Raw genomic sequence first — 22,087 nt, forward strand, 5'->3', positions numbered from 1 at the left:
TTATTCACCTCAAATTGGACCTTATTATGACTCAAACTGAAATACTAAAAGGTATAATACATGATTGTATAAGCAGCGTGCCTTAACAATGCGATTCTTTAGAACAAAGTGCTCTGAGAGAACTCTGGCTGAATGTCAGGTACTCTGTTTTTGTTTCTACACCAACAAAACTATGACCAAACCAATTAAAGCAACAGCCATGAATAATATTGGCCCTGACCTTGCTGAATTCAAAAACAAGGTTAATTGATACCTACCATAAATTCTAGCTGAGGGTTTTTAAGGACCATGGCAATTCCTGGAAAAAAGCTAGAGATGTTTCTAAGAAACAGATGACATTCATTTTATGGTTTATGGCGCTTCAAATTTAGAACTGTTCTGAGTTGAGTTCATGCAGCAAATGAAAGTTTTACAACTGTACTAATGAACAAAAACCCTAAGCTTTGTTGTTTGGCTTTTTTGCTAATTGTTTTGTTTGTAAAACTGCCTATCTTAACTTTTCTTCAAGCATAATTTTAAATGACTTAACATTTCTCTTATACATAAGGATGTCCTTTACCCAAAGTGAGGAGATTTGGAACTGAAACTAATATCCAGGGACACAACATTGGGTATCATCAAAGGCCCACCTTTAACATCAAGGACAAGTTGATCACTGAGATAAGAGCTGATAGTTCCATTTTTATTCAGTCTCCATTTCTGCCTGAATTGCCCATGTTCAGTCCATAGAGCTACTTTAGCTCCAGGTGTGTCCCGGCCACCAATCACATCAAGACATGTATCATTGGCCTAAAAGGGTTAAGAAATGATTAATTGGCAGTAGTATGTTTGCTAAAGTAAGTTGAATTAGGTCCCTTTTATCTTAGTAAACAAATCATAGACATGAAGTGTGTGTGTGTCTTGTCTAAAAAAATACTATATAGTATAATTTCAGTAAGCCTTTTTTAATGTCTTCTTTATGGCTGTGGGTAGGAGATGGTACAGAAATAAACCAACTGAAATAGAGGTACTTATTTTTAATAGGATGTCTACATCTGACAACAGATGTTCAATAAAGATTTGCTGGCCGGGCGCGGTGGCTCACGCTTGTAATCCCAGCACTTTGGGAGGCCGAGGTGGGCGGATCACGAGGTCAGGAGATCGAGAGTACGGTGAAACCCCGTCTCTACTAAAAATACAAAAAATTAGCCGGGCGTGGTGGCGGGTGCCTGTAGTCCCAGCTACTCGGAGAGGCTGAGGCAGGAGAATGGCGTGAACCCGGGAGGCAGAGCTTGCAGTGAGCCGAGATCGCGCCACTGCACTCCAGCCTGGGCGACAGAGCGAGACTCCATCTCAAAAAAAAAAAAAAAAAAAAAAAAAAGAAAGATTTGCTGAATTGGAATTAAATGTTAAATCCCTGTTTGCTTAAAATGTATTATGTTGAGCTTGGTTTTCTTATGAAAACATTGCATGATGGGCTAAAGATACCCAGACAATAATTACTTTTAAATGTTTTTCATTTTTGAAGCATGAGAAAAAGTAGATAATCCATTGGTGATACAATAAAACAGAGTTTGAATGTTTTTAAACTAGTGTTCTATTCCCAATACATTAAACATAACGGAAGGGTCATAGAAAAGAACCCTAAATTTTATTTTCTAAGCTTCTTCCAATAACAGCTTTCTTCTTCTACTTCTTCTTCTTTGTATACTTTGAAAACGAAAGGGTTTCAACATATTGAGAATCACAGAGACGGCTGATTTTACCTGGGCCATCAAGTAAGGAACATCTTACAAAAGCACATTGTCCAACTTAGATCTGGTGACTTATACCATTGGTTGTAAAAAATCACTTAGGTATATCCATAGTATGTGATAACCTTTGTGTTTACTTAAAAATTGAAACTGGATTTTCTAGATCAAAAAATTAAGTCAATTTTATATAAATGTTTTAGTAATATATGGCAGTATTTTTATAATCAACACCTGTTTCTAAGAAGTTGCATTGTTTTATCATGCCAGTTGATTTGACAAGATTCTAGTTTTCAAAACAAAAAACTGAGCAGAAAGTGGCGTACTGTTATCAGTGGGATTGCTTACCTTGGATTTAAAGAGTCCTCGGCAGTAGTGCCAGATCTGAGTATTCTTTCCACTATAGGGAGAAATGCACACAGATGTTGCCCTGGTGTCTGCTAGATTTCCAGTGACTGTCAGATATTCATCCTGGGCACGGTTCTTTATTCTGATGTACACTGCAGGCTATGACAGGAGAAACAGCCATTTAGAAATAAACTTTTGAATCTGGAAATGAATCCTTCCAGAGGAGGAAAGCTGGGAGGGAAAGTGAGAGGTAACTATCTTAGTTATATCAGTTTCACCCTTATTCCCTTTAGTAAATTTGCATAAATTAATATGGTAAATCCTTAGGCCATGGAGCACAAAGCTTAAATTGTACAGTCTCTATTACACTTTGTGAAAAGTGCCCTTTTGAACAGCATAAAGTAAAAGTTTCTTCCACTAGAATTCCATGTGGCGAGGAGTGGGGTGGTAAAGAATAGGGACTTGATGAGTTTCATTCAATAGTGTGTCCCAGCTGTGCTGAGGGAGGTAGGGGAGTTAGTTAGAATAAGGGTAAGGTATTACCTGCAAGGATTTTCTAACAACTTCAGAAAGACAAGTAATCAGACATACTGTGGAGCTATGACTAAATGCCGTAAGTTGGCCCTGGGAGGTCTTGAAAAACCCAGATAGCTGAGGGCACTAGTAGCTGTGATTATTTGTTTATGTAAGACCTTTATTTCTTCAAAAGTAGAGACCATGTATGTTTAATGACTATACTTAGGTACTCAAAAATTGTGTAACAAAGGACTTCGTCCCCTTGGCCTGGAAGTGTTAAGATACATACAAAAAGTTTTAAAATATTAAACCTGGGACTTGCCTCTGAGGAGAATAGCTAATATTTATTGAACACGTAGTATGTGTAAGCAGCGTGCTAAATGCATTCTGTGCCATTATGTTATTTGTCAGAATAACCACAAAAACCTATTAAGAAAGTACAATTATACCCTAGTTTTACAAATAAGGTGAACACAGATGTAAAGAAGCCAGGTTCCTCTTAACCAGGATGCTCTCAGACCTATGTTGAAATGTACTAGTTGCTCTTAGGCACAGGGAATAAGAGACGAATTCCAAAGGTGGCAGTGTAAGACAATGAAAGGGCAGGGCACATAACTGAAGCACAACAGAAGCCATTATTTCAGCCCTATGACTTAGGCCTCCAGCCTTAATGTAATAAGATACATGACACCCAACATCCCCACCTTTGGTTCATCTCATTGCCATCCCAATTAGAACCCTGGCTGAGTAATAACAAATGGTCTCTTACTTAAGAGAGCACTTTCATGCTAAGAAACCTACGTGCTTAGGTAAATGCAATAGGTCATATGGTAAGAGAACCAATGAACAGTCTACTATTTTTGAAACTTGATAGATCAACGTGAAGCCAACTGAATTTTGGTAATTAAGCCTTCCTAAGGAAATGCACATTCTCAGCACTTAAGCCAATAGAAGGACAAATTATCTGGCCATTTAAAGCAGGCGAACAAGATCTCTACTTGGCAAAATGTTTTAAATGTTTCAAATCCCTACTTCTAACATTAACAATGCAACAGTAGTGTACTTAAATGTCTATAATTCAGCCTGATCTCCCACTGCAATTATTAATTCTTGAGGCTTCAGTATATCTTTATTACATTTTCATTACCTTGTACATATAAGAAAACAGGCGTGACCTTCACAGATGACAGAGTTCCAATTACTTTAGGACCAAACATCACAGTTTTAATCAATTAACTCAGGCAAGGTACTAATTACCCTTATTACACATTTGTAGTCTGACTGCTCTGTAATTATACTTAAAAACACTGATATACATTGTAAGTACCTTAGTGACTTCCTAATTCCCAGCCTCAAAGAGGATCACAATTAGTCCTGAATTTCTAAACAAGAATATGAACCAAAGCAATACCAACAGCCTTACCACAAATTTAAATGTGACCCACAAACTACTATTTTAGAAACTCAGAATTCCTTTGTTGGATTTCAAAACTGTGACCTAAATAAAAGGAAAAATAATCTATTAAAATATTATTTTGAAATTAAATGTTTAATCAGAATAGGAATCAGGTAGCTCCTAAAGCACAATGAAAGAAAATAGCATACTATTCTTGTTAAAAAAAACTTCCTTGTAAAAGTAGAGGTGGCTGTTCTATCCTTTACCAGAGAATCTTGAACAATAGGCAGGGACATCCTTCTTCCCCAACAAGGAACCACCATTAAAAAATGAGGAACATATTTTCAGTGTTGAACTTGGCTACTAAAATCTCCAACAACAGAGGGTCAGCATTATTATGCAGTTAGTAAAAGCTAAACTGAATTCCTATCTCTACTTTGCTTTTTCTGATGGCTTTTCAGTGGGCTTACTCCCTGTTCCACATGATAGGAGTGGGGAATAAGCAAGATGTAAAGGTCATGAGATCATCTACCACACACTCTGTGCCAGGAAAGCCATTAATGTTTCAGTATCCCTCAAAAGAGCATCTCAAGGGACATTGTGAATAATAATAATAAAATACTTTCAAAATAAGTGTATTACCATAGCAATATGAGCCACAGCCATATCAGACTGTTCATATACATTATCTTATTCAACCATCACAGCAATGAGATGTAAGCAATGTGATCAGTGCTTCACCAGTAAGAAACCTGAGGTGCCAAGTAATGAAGTGACTCACCAAGCTGCACTGCTTACAGATGGCAGAGCCAGGACTTGAACCAACAGAACTCATGAGTGGTGGGATGGGCATGGTGTGTGTGCATGTGTGCATGTGAAGAGGGTGAGAGAAGACCAATTAGGTTAATATTTTACTGGCTACCATTTATTTAACACTTAAGTAAGGGTTAAATAAGTGTCAGGTCAGAACATCAGAGCCTCAGCATTTAGATTCACTAGGCTATATTCAGCTCAGTGCCTGAAATAGGTGGTACTAAGTGCTGATCTTAGGCTGATAGAAAGTAGAGTGTGGTTGCTTAACACAGATTTTAAAGCATAGTAGATTTGGGTCCAAATCCTGGTTCTGACACTTGATGTGCTTTTATTGTCACAGGTAGGAATCATTATCCTCATTTTCCAGTTGGAGCCTTATTCTCTCAGAGCCTTATTATTCCAAATAGAAAATGGGAGTAATAATTCCTACCTCAAAGGACTGTTGTTGGAATCAAGCAAGAAAGTGTTCTAAAGAGATTAGAGAGAGGTGCTAACGCCATATCCACGGGCCGTCACACCCCGGGCAGTTTCACTTGGGTTTTCCACCTTCCATGAAACCTCCCCACTACTCCAACACATGTTGATACTTCCTTTCTCTGAACCAGGGACTGCCTGTGGCTTTTGGATAATTATTGCATTGTTTTGCATTTTATGTTACTGCTTTGAGTTGGACATGTTTTACCCAACAAAAATGTAAGCTTTAATAATATTGGCAGAAATCACATCTATCTTTATATTTTCCATTATACTTTGCATAATATCATTGATCCATCCACTGATATATTCATTCCTTCATTAAACAAATAGTTCCTCAGCTCCTACAATATTCCAGACATTGTTTCAGGCACTAGGGGTAGAGCAATGAGCAAAACATGCACAGCCCTTGACTTCACAGGGTTTTCTATAGAGTAGGAGAGACCCCGATCCAACCATAACGCTAGGGTTATAAACTGCATACAGTGTTTTTGTAGAAAAAGAAACCCCAGGTCTTTTATGATCTAATGTAGATTGGGAGAGAAGGTGGGGGAGGCATTCTTGAGGACCTGCCACGTAAGTAGAATTCACAGGGATGACTAGTCAAATAAAGAATGAGGGAAGAACACTACACAGAGGGTGCAGCCCATGTTAAAAGTCTTAGTGGGAAAGCACTCTGTACTTTGATGTCTGTGACACAACCATGTGAGAGACGAGGTTGGAGAAGCATGGTGGGGTAGGGGGTAGATTGTATTCTAAGTGCAGTGGGAAGCTTTTGAACAGAAGACTGACAAGCAGTAGGTGTGCAATAAATACTTATTTTAATTAAATTGCCAGGATCCATCCTGAGTATTATGTAAGTAGGGAGGGGAATATCTAAATGCTTAGAAATTAAAACTAGTACAGTATCAAAGTTCATTCCTGTTACCAAGGTTTGCCACAGAACTTACAATATCTTAGTTTTCCATGAAAAGTGAACATGGCCAATGAGGCTTTGGACCGAAAACTGAAATCCAATGTTGACTTTAGATACAATCTTACAAATTGGTTAAAATGTACAAGATATCCGCATCCTAATTCACTCCCCCTACTATGTAAATGGCAAACTAAATTAAATGATCATTATTTCAGATGCTGTGGTTTATGACATTTCTACCACAAAAGCAAGCTTTTTGGAATCTTATGGTTCTTTTCTCCTTACCTGCTTCATAGGACGGAGGGAACCAATTGTTTTCCATCTGCTGAATGCTGTCCAGTTTGGGATCTCATTAGGCCTGAGTAGGATTTGTCTTCCCAAGAAATTGGATCCTTCATAAGCTATCCATCTATGAGAACAAGAAAGAAAAAAGTAGTGTACTTCAAAACAAAAGACCAACCCTCATCAAAAGTATCTGCACTTTGCCTTATAGGGTTCATAAACTTCTAGGTTTGCAGACTTTTAAAATTGCACATTTTTTCCTAACAAAAAATCAGGGAGGTATAGGAGAAAACCCACTGGCCTAGACTCAGAAGATTTGGGTTCCAGTTACAATGCTGGTTTCCTTTCTTCCAAAATGAATGCAAGGTTTCTTCCATCTCTGAAATCCTATATTCCTTTGATAACATTGTCATAGCATTGTAACATTTAAAGGCAGACCATAACCTCCTATTAACCAGCAGAAAATCACACTTCTGCCCCCACAGTCACCATCACATGTCCTTCAGGGCCTCTAAGTGTGGCTCCAGTGAACTCTCCAGACATATCTTCTTCCACTCCTCCCTCCACAGCTTCCCCAAAGCCACCAAGACTTCTTAGAATTGTTCACAGAAGTTCTCCATCACCCTCTTCAAGGCCCAGCTCCTTTGGGAATCCTCCCCCAAACCCTTGCCTTCAACACTAGCAGCATTAAAATGTGTAAAAGTACACTGGAGTCTCAAGTCTGGAGTCTCAAGACTTATTTAATGGAACACAGTCATGCCCATTGCTTTAAGGATTGGCTACGGCTGCTTTTGCACTACCATAGCAACTTCAGTAGTTATGACACAGACAGATGATCCACAAACTGAAAAGACTATCTGGCCCTTTATAGAAAAAGTCTGCCGAGCACCACTTCATGTGATTACTAAGCTTGATGACTAAAGAGAATGTGCTGGAGTCACTAAGAGCACCTGAAATTCTCAGCAGGACTCAAGGTCAGTGTACACAGTGCTTTAAGAAAGTGTGTGGAGGATGAGATGGCTGCCTTGCTTTATTTTGATAAAGCACCTGGAATTGTGGCAGGGGTTGTCCTGGCTTACAACAAGGGAGGTAAAGCCTTGTGGATGAGGCAAAAAGCACCAGCAGCAGGCAAGGCAGTCTGTTTATCGGATGGACCAGAGCTCAGGAACAGGGTCATCCAGGGCTTAGGACACAAGCTACAGAGGGTTGCTTGTGCTGCTATGGCAGCAACTTCAGCCCCTCGATTTTCCCGAGTAAAAACTTATAAAACTCACAAAGTGCAATATTCCTTAGGGACTTGTACTTCAGGTAATGCAGGAAAAGATATCAACTTGTGCTTAAGTTGTAGGGAGAAGGGAAGAGCTGAGGAAAACTTGATGTATTACAGCTATGAAAAGCTTGGGTAGGGATGACTGACTCAACCTGACCACCACTAAGAAAAGTCCTCCCTGCTCCCCACAACCAAGATCAGACTTGGCCAAATTATGGAGAGATGAACGAGATGGATGGCCCATTCTTGACCCCTCCTTCCTACACAAATCTAATCAGTCAGACTGGTGCAGAGGCAGGTCAGCATGACCACAGACAGGCTTAGCTGCCTCTCTCGCTGCAGATTCTTTAAACAGTCAGGGAAATTTCAGTTATAAAATCTAGGTAAGATTTTAGGAAAATGTACCTAATTATATATTGATTTAAATGAATTCCACAGTTGGAAAACTGTGTGGGATGGTGCATTTAAGCATGGCTGTCATCATCACAGATCAAAGATGTGGCATAGCATGGGGATTAAAACAAACCCAACTTGTCATTAAGAGAAGCTGGCTGTACATTAAGTAGTATTCTGTAACCTAGGAAAATCCTTAGGCAGCCTTCACTGTTCCTTACTCCATGTTCCAATTCTCTTAAAGAGAATTTGGAACAGTGAGAGTAGGTGGCTAATAAGCCAAAGAGAAGAAATAAGAATGTCAAGATAAAATGGCACCAGTGTTCCAGAAAAAAATGAAATAAAGTGAGAAATTTTCAGAAGTGAGTCAAGTATCAATTTCACTCAGAAATGGAAAGAAGTGTATTAAAATGTTGTGAAAGACCTATATGACAGGGATGTAAAATTTAGTTAATTGGTAAATAATATATTGGAATCTTATGCTTAGAATAAATCAATTTGTTTGAATAAACATCAAACCATTTAAAATGTTTTGCAGAAGAAAATTTAAGCTATTATACATGTGTATAATATAAAAGCCATTTATTGTAATAGTTTGCTTAATTTTCAACTCCACTTATCTTATTGGCTTTCTCTTTATCCCCAGATATTTAAACCAGCAACAGTTGATTATCACAGAATTTCAAATCCATAGAAAAACTTTTAAAGCCATTTTTTTATTAACCGTCAAGAGCTATGTGTGTTTTTTTAGTTGACTTTTGCTACCAGAACACTAACAGTGCAGAACACTGACACTCCTACTAAGCAGGAGTAGGTGCTGGTTTATATGTCAGACTCTTCAGAAATGGCTTCAGAGGCAGATTTTCCAGGAAGTAAATAGAGCTTCAACTTCAAGGCCCCTCACTTGCAGGCTTCTCACCATTTCTGTCCTAAATATTCACATTCATATCTAATATTTCTATCATAATTTTAAATTTTTTCTTAAAGACAGCTTTCTAATTTGTAAAAGTACAGGCCCCTGGATCTACCCTGACTGACTGATAACCTAAATGAACAACAATACTGGTAGGCAGGCTAGGCCAACCAGTGTAGTCCACTGGCAAGTGAGTACCCTGGAGGGAACTGCTCTAGAATACACAGCTATTAAATCAAAAAACAACACCACACTTGGTCTTGCCAGCAGTCACTTGCCTTAAGCAGGAAATTGTCTTAACCAAAGTTGCTGGGATATTGAAATTTCTTCTGAAAAGAAAGTTCAACTGGGTAAAGTCATCTGATTGACCTACTCTATGACACATGCTGTGACCATATGGTAGCCCTTCTCTTCCAAAGGGCTCTACCTCAAGACCACTTGAATGCATACTACTACACAGTGGACTTGGTTTGCAACTGTGCAACTCTGTCTTAAAACAGTAACTGAACCAGACCAAGCCTTTCTCCCATACTTACAGTCCACTTTTTACCCACACAGACTGGGTGTAGAAGTGCAGGTCCTTGTTCAGAACAGAGTTCACAGCCTCTTCTAGATGTAACTCTCTTCCCTCACAATGCTCCAGCGCAAAAAGGCTGATGGAGGGTTCTTCAAAAACCTATTAGCAGAAAAAGAAAGCATCACCATAGGAGTGGCCATATGTCAGTGACATCCCAGTCTGAACACAGAGTACCCTGGATCCATTGTATTCTTAAATGCATGGAGTTTACTGTTTTACTCTCTAAGGTTGCTATAGTCAAAACTGCACTGGAAAGATTAGATTTATTAATAATTTTTATTCACTTTTTTGTAAATTAAAATTCAAGTTATCAGAAAAGCAATCAATCTCATAATAAAAACAGCCATAATAAAGAGACCCATGATTCCAAATCACAGATTAAGGTCTTGTGGTACTGTAATATGGACCATAATTAGTCCTGCCAATGCTTTTAGCTGGTAACAGAATAAATATGGAATGGAATGGCACCCTCATTTCTAGGAGGTCACAGGAGCAGTCACTAGGAATGTAAGACTTTGTGGTGGTAAGCTCTTAAAAATATTCCTAGGAGGAAGAATAAAGGCATTTTTAATTAAGAAAAAAAGCTGAAATGCACAAGAATGGTGGTGATTTCTGCGTTAAAAGTATTTCTTCAACCCATCATGTCAGACAAGAATAGACTCAATATTGCTTTTTCATTCATTAATGTATGCAAGACACCATGTTAAGAGACTTTTGGGGGATGACAAAACAAGGCACCATCTATCCTTGTGTCTGGGGAATTACTAACAAATAGCTAAATTAAAACTGCACAGATATTGTAATGTAATCCAGCGCAGAAAAAGATATGCTGTGTCAGAGTCCTCAGTAGAAAGCTAGATTATTTTAGCAGAAGGGAGCAGGAATCAAGCTTCATGGATGTGGTGGCTTGTGAGCTCAGTCTCAAAGGATGCAGTGGATCTGGAAAGAAGACAGTGATCAGAGGGAAAACACTCTGTGCAAAGCAAGGCAAGAGAAACACATGGGACATGTTGGGGGAACGGCAAGTCAGCCCAACAGGAAACAGCGGCAAGTGCTCCCACGGTTTGTTATGGTGCACTGCACTGCTTGCTTCTCCTCCCACACTGACAGGACAGAGACAGATCTATTCCCAGTGGAAAGTCCTTGAAGGCTTCTGAACTAAGGACTATGAGTGGGCTGAAGCAACTGCAACTCGGTACTTAAGAAGCAAAGCATTGGCAGCAGGGGCAGTGGAGGGTCAAAGAACAGTAAATGAACAGGCAGAAAATAACAGGCTTTCACAGTGACCCTCACAAGGGACCTGCTTATACTTGCATAAGAGAAGGATGACTTATGAAAGTTTTTCTTTGCAGCAGTGTTTGGAACAGTGAAGGGTGGGGAATGATTTAAATGCCCATCAGGAGAGGACTGGTTACATAAATTATGGTTCATACACAGAAGAATCATATGCTGCTGTAAAAAAGAATGAGGAGCTCTTTATGAAAGATCAAGATATATTCTTTAGAAATAAACACAAAGGATGGTATGAAAAGCATATTTCATATACTACCATTTGCAGAGAAGGAAAATTTCTGTGCACATACATATATATGCATTTGTACACACATTAAAATTTTTCTAAAAAATAAAATCTGGTAACCATGGCTGCCTGTTGGGAAGACTGCATAAGAGAAGATAAAGGGCACAAGTGGGAGCAAAGTTTTTCACTAAGTGCCTTTTGGTATATTTTGACTTTTGAACCACGGGAATATTTATTTTAAATTGGTATTATTAAATTAAGTTGGTAATTATTACACATGTTTGCATTGTGTATATGTATTTTTTAATGGCCTTCAGGAAATCTGTCTGACAACAGCATGAGTGAAGAATAGAGAGAATGGAAGTAACGGCACCAGTACTGGTGCAATATATGAGGTCAGAGAAAAATAGACCCAGACTTAAAACAGGAGTTAGAGGGAAGGTTAGGAGTAAGGGATGGCCAGGAAGACTATTAATATCACAGTGATAAAACAGACATGCTAGCTAAGGCAAACAAATGGAATCAGTAAGTGAGGAAAAATGTGAAAAGTCACGGCTTGGGACATGCTGGTATAATCTGTCATATATAAAGAAATCGAGAGGAAAGCATGCCCAGATGTCTTAATGTTGAGATAGAGGCAGGATAATCTTAACAGAGTTGTCCAACATACACTGGACCTTTTGATCTTGAGTTCCAGGAAAAGACCAGGTTTAGAGACGTTGGGTTTGGGAATTCTCAGAATCTGGGTAATAACTAGAGCTATGGATAAGAAAATGGAAATGCAAGGAAACTAGAACTGCACTGACATACACAGATGGGCGATGATGAAACATGGGAGGTGGAAGTGACTGAACAAAGTGAAGGAGGAAGAGAATTATAAGGAAGACTTGCCCCATGGCGTCAAATTCTTTCCATGTCCAGGAAGAAGGTGACTGAGATAAGGCTGTTTGGGTTTGACAATCAGAAGGCAGCTAGTAACCCTATGAGTGCTGTTTCAGCACCATGTCAGAAATGAAGTTAAAATCTAGGTTGTAAGGGCTGAAGAGTAAGTGCTGAGAAACTGTGCAGGCTATAATAGGTGTACAGACTATTAGAAAAATTTGATGAAGAGCAGGAGGGAAATGGGGTAGTGGCCTATGAGCATGCTTTGTAGAAGGTGGTAGTGGAATAGAGAGAAGCTGAACACTGCAAGGCAAAAAGGAAGTTCCAGGGAAGGAGGGAGAGGTACAATCCATTGCCTCCCATCAGTTCATGAGGAAAAAGATCACTTTGGAAAGGATGAACTCCAACTCTGAAATAAAAGGAAAGATAGAAAAAGGATGCTAACCCCACGAGCCATACCATCTGACCCAGCCATCCCATTACTGGGTATATACCCAAAGGACTATAAATCATGCTGCTATAAAGACACATGCACACGTATGTTTATTGCAGCACTATTCACAATAGCAAAGAGTTGGAACCAACCGAAATGTCCAACAACAATAGACTGGATTAAGAAAATGTGGCACATATACACCATGGAATACTATGCAGCCATAAAAAATGATGAGTTCATGTCCTTTGTAGGGACATGGATGAAACTGGAAAACATCATTCTCAGTAAACTATTGCAAGGACAAAAAACCAAACACCGCATGTTCTCACTCATAGGTGGGAATTGAACAATGAGAACTCATGGACACAGGAAGGGGAACATCACACTCCGGGGACTGTTGTGGGGTGGGGGGAGGGGGGAGGGACAGCATTAGGAGATATACCTAATGCTAAATGACGAGTTAATGGGTGCAGCAAACCAACATGGCACATGGATACATATGTAACAAACCTGCACATTGTGCACATGTACCCTAAAACCTAAAGTATAATAATAAAAAATAAAAATAAAAATAAAAATAAAGATCAGAGCAGAAATAAATCAAATTGAGACCAAAAAAATACAAAAGATCAATGAAATGAAAAGTTGGTTTTCTTGAAAAGATAAATATGAATTTAATGAAATTAATGAATTTTAATGAATTTAAATAATAAATTCATGGTATAGTATTCCAAAAAAAAAAAAAAAGAAAAAGGATGCTAAGAAATTTCCATTTAAAATCTCGAAATATGTGAATAAATTTCTTTACATTATGTGGCCAACACTGTCTGCTGATCAAGGAAAGTTTAAAGCATCCTCCAGAAGAAGTTCTTGCAGTGATAGAAATGTATCTGGACTCTCCAATATGGCAGCCACTAGCCACATGTGGCTTGTGTGATCAAGGGATTTAATTAATTTAAATAACCACAGGTGGCTAGTGCTATGGTGTTGGACAGTACAGATTTAGGGGTTAGAGGATACTGGTGAAGAATGTAACAATTGCTGTGTGCAGTGAGACCATAAGCTAAGATGGACAGGCTACCTAGGAGCATTGATTTTCCCTCAGTAGACACCACTGACTGCACCAGGAATAAAAACTCATCTCTAATCACTGAGTTATCGAGTGGCCACAGGCAAGGTTAGGCACCTCTTCTGCTATCTGCAAAATAAATTGGAAGCATCCCAACAGTTTATAAAATAAACTGAAAGTAAGCAGACAATAAAAATCCACAGCCCTGACTATATTGGTGGATTTTTTTCAACATCTTCACTCTCAAGATTTTTAGAAAGTATTCCACTTTACCTTTTTACACACATCTACTTGTTGAGTTACTGATTAGTGAGGAAGAGCAGATGGCAAAGAGCCTGGCCAGTGCTCCAAGTCAACAATCAGCAGCACTCTCCCCAGAGAAGAGCTTGCTGGGGTAAGAGCAACAGACATCTACATCAAAGGCATTTACTGGTTACATGAGGTTAACTGTTTTATATCCCAGATGGGGAAAAAATCTGAAAGCCTATTATGAGAAAGTAATTTAAATACTAAGCATTATTCTAAGAAAAACTGACCTGTGTACATTTTTCCTCTTCCTTTTGCAGAATGCCTACAAAGATATTTTTCAAAAGGCTGGTATTGTCACTGAGATGCCATTAAATTCAATCCCTTGATTCTATCAATTCTACCTCTAGAAATGTATCTCAAGAAAAGATAAAAAGCTTGATGGAGGGAACCAAATATGTGTAAACATCTATGTTTTTAAAAATAACGATGCAGGGATATTGAGAAAAAATTGTACAAGATGACAGAAAATATTTGAAACATTTTAACAGCTTATATAAATTAGTAAGAGTACTCTTAAGAAACCTACTGGACAAATGGGCAAAGAAGGTAAGCCAATAGCATTAACCAAAGAAGAGAGACAGCTAATAAACCAATGTGGAAAAATATCCCACCTCTCGTAAACAACAACAATAGGATATCATTATGTGGTCCAACTACCAAATTTTACATTTGGGAACATCTACTGTTTTGAAGCTTTGATTTTTTTCTACTTTAAATTATTTTAATTTAAATATTTAATTTATAAGTATACTTGAATTATAAATGTATTTAAAGGTTAGGAAGATTAGGAAAGTCAACACAGTGCTAACCTGGGCAGAATGATGGGGGGTGGTTAATAATCTTTTGGAAATAAAGGGTACTGAAGAACAATTAATATTTTAAAATCATATTTTTCTGATACATTTCCCTAACATGAAAATAGGAATAGAGATTAACTATTAATAATCTTTAAAACTGAAGATGACACAATAATCTGAACTTTCCAAGCATAAAAAAATATATTTGATTACAGTTTGAGCTCTGCAAATGTCTTGGCCTTAGTCCATGTTAACTTAGAAGCTGGCCAACCATTTGTGGCTAAAAGCTCTTCTTAGATGTCAGCAGTTAACAGGACATTCCTGCCGGATTAAGTCTAAGTCATGCAAAGAGGATACAGTTTCTCAAAGGAAGATGTAGTCGTCAAAGAAAAAGAATACTCGACCAAATTGTATAAATGCAAATTTCAACACAAAAAAAGACAAAACTCATTGTTCCTCCTCATCCCATCAACTAAAATAATAATTTAAATAATTTAAGTGACAATAACAGTAGAAACATATATAGCACTTACTATGTGCTGGGAATTATTGTTCTAAGTTATATACCTATATCTGTATCTATCCATAGATATATATGCGCAATACCTTATTCATTGTTCTGAAATCCAAAAAGCTTTAAAATCAAATTTTTTTCCTAGTCAACAAAACTCTACCTGAATAAATTGAAGTCTATTTATAATATTACCCAATTTGTGTAGCTGTGCATAAATTTCACTATAGGAATAGAAATATGTTTAATTAGGGGTGCAGTCCAGAACCCTGCTGGGTGTGTTTCCTTTAAATCCCAAAATACATTCAGTTTAGGTATTGTAGAACTGTATATTTTCATTTTTTTTCTACCAACTTTTATTTTCTGTTCTGGGCTATATGTGCAGGGTTGTTACATGGATAAATTGCATGTCACAGGGGTTTCATGCATAGATTATTTCATCACCAGGTAATGAGCGTAGTATCCAATAGGTGGTATTTCGATCTTCACCCTCCTCCCACCCTCTCTCCTCAAGCGGGCCCTGGTGTTTAGTGTTCCCTTCATAGTGTCCATGTGTATTTAATGTTTATCTTCTACTTATAATTGAAAACATTACATATTTGGTTTTCTGTTCTTGTGTTAGTAAGCTTCAGATAATGGCCTCCAGCTGCATCCATGTTGCTGCAAAGAACATGATATTCTGCTTTTTTTATGGCTGCGCGGTATTCCATGGTGGCTATGTACCACATTTTCTTTATCCAGTCCAACGCTGATGGGTACCTAGGTTGATTCCATGTCTTTGCTATTGTGAATAGTGCTGCCCTGAATATACGTGTGCATGTTCAATTTTTGTTTTTGTTGTAATTCCTTTTGGAGGCTTCCTTATAAAATCTTTGCCAGGGCCCATGTCCAGAATGGTATTTCCTAGGTTTTCCTCTAGGGTTTTTTACAGTTTTAGGTTTTACATTTTAGTCTTTAATCCATCTTGAGTTGTTTTTTGCATATGGTGAAAGCAAGGGGTTCAGTTTCAATATTACGCATATGGCTAGCCAATTATTCCAGCACCATTTACTGCATAGGGAGTCCTTTCCCTACTGTTTATTCTTGTCAGCTTTGTCAAGGATCAAATTTTTGTAGGTGTGAGGCTTTATTTCTGAGTTCTCTAACCTTTTCCATTGGCATTTGTGTCTGTTTTTGTACCAGTATCATGCTGTTTTGGTTACTGTAGCCTTGTAATATAGTTTGAAATCAGGTGGCGCGATGCCTTCAGCTTTGTTCTTTTTGCTTAGGATTGCCTTGGCTATGTGGGCTCTTTTTTGGTTCCCATGTGAATTTTAGAACAGCTTTTTTCTAATTCTGTGAAAAAATGTTGGTACTTTGGTAGGAACAGTATTGAATCTGTAATATTTTTTTTTTTTTTTTTTTTTTTTTTTTTTTTTTTTTTTTTTTTTTTTTTTTTTTTTTTTTTTTTTTTTTTTTTTTTTTTTTTTTTTTTTTTTTTTTTTTTTTTTTTTTTTTTTTTTTTTTTTAATTAGGTTTGGCAGTATGGTCTTAAATAGCTTTGGGAGATGCTTGACTCTCTCTTTTTCTACTTGGATGCCTTTTATTTCTTTCTCTTGTGGGCTTGTTCTGGCTAGGACTTCCAGTGCTATGTTGAACAGCAGAGGTAAGTAAGAGTGGGCATCCTTCCCCTGTTTCACTTTTCAAGGGAATGCTTCCAGCTTTTACTCATTCAGTATGATGCTGGCAATGGGCTTGTCATATATGTCTCTTATTATTTTGTGATATGTTCCTTCAATGCCTAGTTTGTTTTTATCATGAAGGGATGTTGAATTATATTGAAAGCCTTTTCTGCATCTATTGAGACAATTATGTGGATTCTGTTTTTAGTGCTGTTTATGTAATAAATCACATTTATTGATTTGTATATATTGAACCAACTTTACATCCCAGGAATAAAGCCTACTGGATTGTGGTAGATTAACTTTTTGATGTCCTGCTGATTTCAGTTTGCCAGTACTTTGTTGAGGATTTTTGCATCTTTGTTCATCAGGCATATGGGCCTGAAGTTTTGTTTCTCCGTGTGTTTCTGTCAGGTTTTGGTATTAGAATGATGCTGGCCTCATAGAGTGAGTGGTCAGAAACACACCCAGGGTCACTCAGCTAACAGTTATTAATGGTAGAGTCAGGACTTGAACCAAGAAGGTCTCTAAGACACTCAAACCAAACTCTTCAGCGGTAAATTATAATCCTTCTCACAGAGCCTCTCTCATTTGGTTTAGAAAGTCAGTTTCAATATGGATTTACCTTTCTTACTGATCTTTGTTTTCTTCTTATTTAAAAAAATTATGATATATTTTAAAAAAGAGTAACATAGATGACCATGTACCTAAAACCCAGAAGTATTACATTTTAATTTTACTATATTTGTATCAAATTTAAAAAATAAATAAAACATAGCAAATACAGATGAATTTAAACTCCCACCGCCCCCAGAGGTGACCACTATGCTCAAGTTGTAAATCTTTTCAGCTCATGTTTTTCTGTTTCTATTAATGGTTATACATCTTTTGTTTTTAAAATTTACAGAAAATGTATTCTACTGTAACATCTTTAGTAGCCTGCTTTCCTTGCCTACTGTGTTTGAAATTTGACTCTTCATACATGTAGCTCTCCAATTCATTGTAACTACTATATTTCATTCCCTTATAGGAATGTGTGGTTATTTGTTTCATCCATCATAGGTGCAACAGACATCCTTATTCCCTCCACCATTGTAATTAACGCTTCTTCCACTAGCTATATATGAATAATCTTACCTCCCTGCAACTAAGCCAAACCTTAGTATTTTCAGATTTCAAAATGCCTGTAGCTAGAGTAAGCTAATGTTACTCATAATTGTTTTAATTTGTATTTCCTTGATCACTAGTGAGAGTTAACATCCTTTGGATGTCCTGAGCCATTTTTCCCTCTTCTATAAACTGCCTATTTATATCCTCTGTTGGTTTTTGAAGTGGATTTTTCTGAATTGGTTTGAAAGAGCTCTTCTAATTATTTTATTCATTTATTTGTTTGTAGAGACAGGGACCAGCCATGTCCAGGGTCTTCTGGACTCAAGCAGTCCTCCCAGGTCAGCCTCCCAAAGCACTGGAATTACAGATGTGAGCCACCGCACCCAGCTAAGAGCTCTTCTTATATTCAGTACACTAAACCTTTGTAGGTTATATGGACTGCAAATGTATTCTGTGGCTTGCTGTGGCAGTCTGAATAATTAATCCCTGTCTCCTCTCCCTACCCCACAAATGTTCACATCCTAATTCTTAGAACCTGTGAATATGGTGAATATGTTACCTAACATGGTCAAGAGGCACTTTACAGGTATTAGTAATTAAGGACCTTGAGATGGGCACAATCATCTGGATTACTCAGGTAAGCCCAATGTAGCCACCAGGGTCCCTGTAAGAGGAAGGTAAGAGGGTCAGAGATAGCAGATAAAGAGCAGAGACTGGAGTGATGCACTTTGAAGATGAAAGAAGGTCATGAGTTAAGGAATGCTGGTGGCCTCTAGAAGCTAGAAAAGGTAAGGAAATGGGTTCTTCCCTAGAGCTTCCCAGATGAAATGACTGCCAACACCTTAATTTTACCACAGTAAGACCAACTTCAGACTTCTAACTTGTGGAACTGCAAGACTGTAAATATCTGTCATCTTAAGCTACTAAGTTTACAGCAATTTGTTACATCAGCAATAGGAAACTAATACATTTGCTTTTCACCTTTTTCTTATTCATTTGTGCTTTTTCTGTTTGAAGAAATCCATCTTACTCCAGTATCATCAGGGTAGATTCCTATATTTTCTTCTAAGTTGTAAAGTTTGCTTTTCACATTTAGGTTGTTATTAATCCATCTGGAACTTATTTTTGTGTTTGGAGTAAAGTAGAATTCTAACTATCTTTTTCCATGGAATGGGTCAATTGTCTCAACATCATTTATTTAACAGTTCATCGTAGCTCCATTGGAATGCTGTTATCTTCCAAATTCCATTACTATGTAGGTCAGTTTCCATGCTACCCTATTCCCGTCCCATTTGTCTCTTTGTACTGATTCCCACTAATTATTACTGCTGTATAAAGAAATATATACTTGGTAGGATAAGTGACCCTACATGTGGTTCTTAAAAATTATCTTGGCGATTTTGGACCCATTAGCTTTTCCAAATTAATCATAGGATAAGCTTGCCATGTTTTACTCCCCACCTCTACCCCCCAAAAGGAGAGAACACTGTGTTTTGCCTGAAACAGTTTTAATTTGGGGAAGACCATATCTTTACAATATTGAGTCTTTTTACCTATAAAAGATTGTATCTCTCCAATGTTTACTTCCTTCAAGAGTTTTTATAAAATTCCTAGGAAAAAAACTTATTGCCTTGTGTTAGATTTATTTCTAAGTACCCTTAATTGCTATGGTTTAATGGCTATTTATCTTATATTCTGCAACTTTTAAATATGTGCTTTAGCCCTAATAATTTATCATTTACACCATAGATGGTCTTGCCAGTTTTGTTTTTTCCTTTTTTGTTTTAATCTTATTTTATTTTTTAAATTTTTTTTTTATTAGATAGAACTTCAGAATCCTGAATAGTAGTGGTAATAGGGAGACCTTTGCCTTCTGCCTGAATTTAAAGAGAGCTGTTTCAGATATCTCATTGGGAAGTGTGATGTTTACTGTAAGTTTTTGTTGGCCTGCATTTTCAAAATGTGCATAATAGTTAATACCATTAACTGTATATATAGGTTCAGCTAAAAAGTTTAATTGTAACCAAATTCTTCTACACTTTTATTATTATTATTATACTTTAAGTTCTAGGGTACATGTGCACAATGTGCAGGTTTGTTACATATGTATACATGTGTCATGCTGGTGTGCTGCACCCATTAACTCGTCATTTACATTAAGTATTCCCCCTAATGCTGTCCCTCCTGACTCCCCCAACCCCATGACAGGCCCTGATGTGTGATGTTCCCTGCCCTGTGTCCAAGTGTTCTCATTGTTCAGTTCCCACCTATGAGTGAGAACATTTCTGTCCTTGCGATAGTTTGCTCAGAATGATGGTTTCCAGCTTCATCCATGTCTCTACAAAGGACATGAACTCATTCTTTTTTATGGCTGCATAGTATTCCACAGTATATATGTGCCACATTTTCTTAATCCAGTCTATCATTGATGGACATTTGGCTTGGTTCCAAGTCTTTGCTATTGTGAATAGTGCTGCAATAAACATACATGCACATGTGTCTTTATAGTAGCGTGATTTATAATCCTTTGGGTATATACCCAGTAATGAGATTGCTGGGTCAAATAGTGTTTCTAGTTCTAGATCCTTGAGGAATTGCCACACTATCTTCCACAATGGTTGAACTAGTTTACAGTCCCACCAACAGTGTAAAAGTGTTCCTATTTCTCCATATCCTCTCTAGCACCTGTTGTTTCTTGACTTTTTAATGATCGTCATTCTAACTGCTATGAGATGGTATCTCACTGTGGTTTTGATTTGCATTTCTCTGATGGCCAGTGATGATGAGCATTTTTTCATTTGTCTATTGGCTGCATAAATGTCTTCTTTTGAGAAGTGTCTGTTCATATCCTTCGCCCACTTTTTGATGGGGTTGTTTGATTTTTTCCTGTAATTTGTTTAAGTTCTTTGTAGATTCTGGATATTATCCCTTTTTCAGATGGGTAGATTGCAAAAATTTTCTCCCATTCTGTAGGTTGCCTGTTCACTCTGATGGTAGTTTCTTTTGCTGTGCAGAAGCTCTTTAGTTTAATTAGATGCCATTTGTCAGTTTTGGCTTTTGTTGCCATTACTTTTGGTGTTTTAGACATGAAGTCCTTGTGCATGCCTATGTCCTGAATGATATTGCCTAGGTTTTCTTCTAGGGTTTTTATGGTTTTAGGTCTAACATTTAAGTCTTTAATTCATCTTGAATTAATTTTTGTCTTCTACACTTTATAAACCCATTCCTTCCTTTCATTCTGAGGCTGGATTTATAGTCTCCCTCTATTTGTAGCTGTGCCTTTTATTCAGTATCCTTCCACAGAATGAATCATTGTCTTGCCAATTCTTATTCTACGTCTTAAGATCATTTATGTCATCACAGTCTTAATTTCATCTGAAGTTTTTCTACAGCCTCTTGTTATAATGTTTCTTTGGTTTTCCCTCCTTGGAGCTGCCAGGGCTCGATTATTACTTCAAAGGCAGCCAAACTTCCATTCCGAGGCCCCAGTGGAGAAATTAGAGAAGCAACCAGCTAACTACTGCTCCCATGGAAATATAATAAAGCAGGTTACCCCACACACTCCTGGTCCAGTGCTTAAATGTTTTATACAATAGTCTGGAAGTCTCAGTTAACTCCATCTTAGATCAATCAACAGGTTCTCATGTATCTTGCTCCTGTCTGTATATGGTATTATTCTTTTAATACCCAGTCTGACTTTAAAGCATTTCATCAATAGCTAGCAGCTGGAAATGACTGTTTTTTTAACTTAGGTTCCCCACCATCCCCCAACTTCTAAAGCTATTATTATATTGTAAATGAGTAAGACACAAACCTATAGTAAGTCCAAAGTACAACCCCTCTTATGGAATGAGCTCTGAAGTAGGAGAATGAACTTTATACAACTACTGCCTATATATTTTTAGGCATGAATGAATAAGTTTATTTAGTTAGCTTATTACATAATGAACTCTTGATATTTTTATAGCATTGTGCTAAGTAGATGGGACATAAGGGTGATAGAATTCAAAGCTACAATAAATATAAATCATCCCCTCAATGGCTTTACAGTTTCAGTAAGTGTGATGAAAAGGAGAAAGTGAAAAGCATCTTGAGATGCAGAGAAAGAATATTTAGGGCAGACAAAAGTCACTTTAAGAAATGAGGATCATTGAAACCTTCCTAG

General features: G+C 37.5%; 1 protein-coding gene across 1 annotated transcript in view; it reads right to left on the bottom strand.

Annotated features, from left to right (window-relative positions):
* The window catches only part of CRYBG3 (crystallin beta-gamma domain containing 3), a 137,141-nt gene that overhangs the window by 1,908 nt on the left and 113,146 nt on the right, over positions 1-22,087 (bottom strand). Inside the window, exons 18-21 of the mRNA XM_030801803.1 lie at positions 9,588-9,727; positions 6,479-6,602; positions 2,079-2,237; positions 630-789 (exon numbers count right to left, since the gene is read on the bottom strand). Of these exons, the coding sequence (XP_030657663.1) occupies positions 630-789; positions 2,079-2,237; positions 6,479-6,602; positions 9,588-9,727 (583 nt within the window). The remainder of the gene's footprint in view (positions 1-629; positions 790-2,078; positions 2,238-6,478; positions 6,603-9,587; positions 9,728-22,087) is intronic.

This window comes from Nomascus leucogenys, chromosome 21 (assembly GCF_006542625.1).
Source record: "Nomascus leucogenys isolate Asia chromosome 21, Asia_NLE_v1, whole genome shotgun sequence".
Taxonomy (NCBI): Eukaryota; Metazoa; Chordata; class Mammalia; order Primates; family Hylobatidae; genus Nomascus; species Nomascus leucogenys.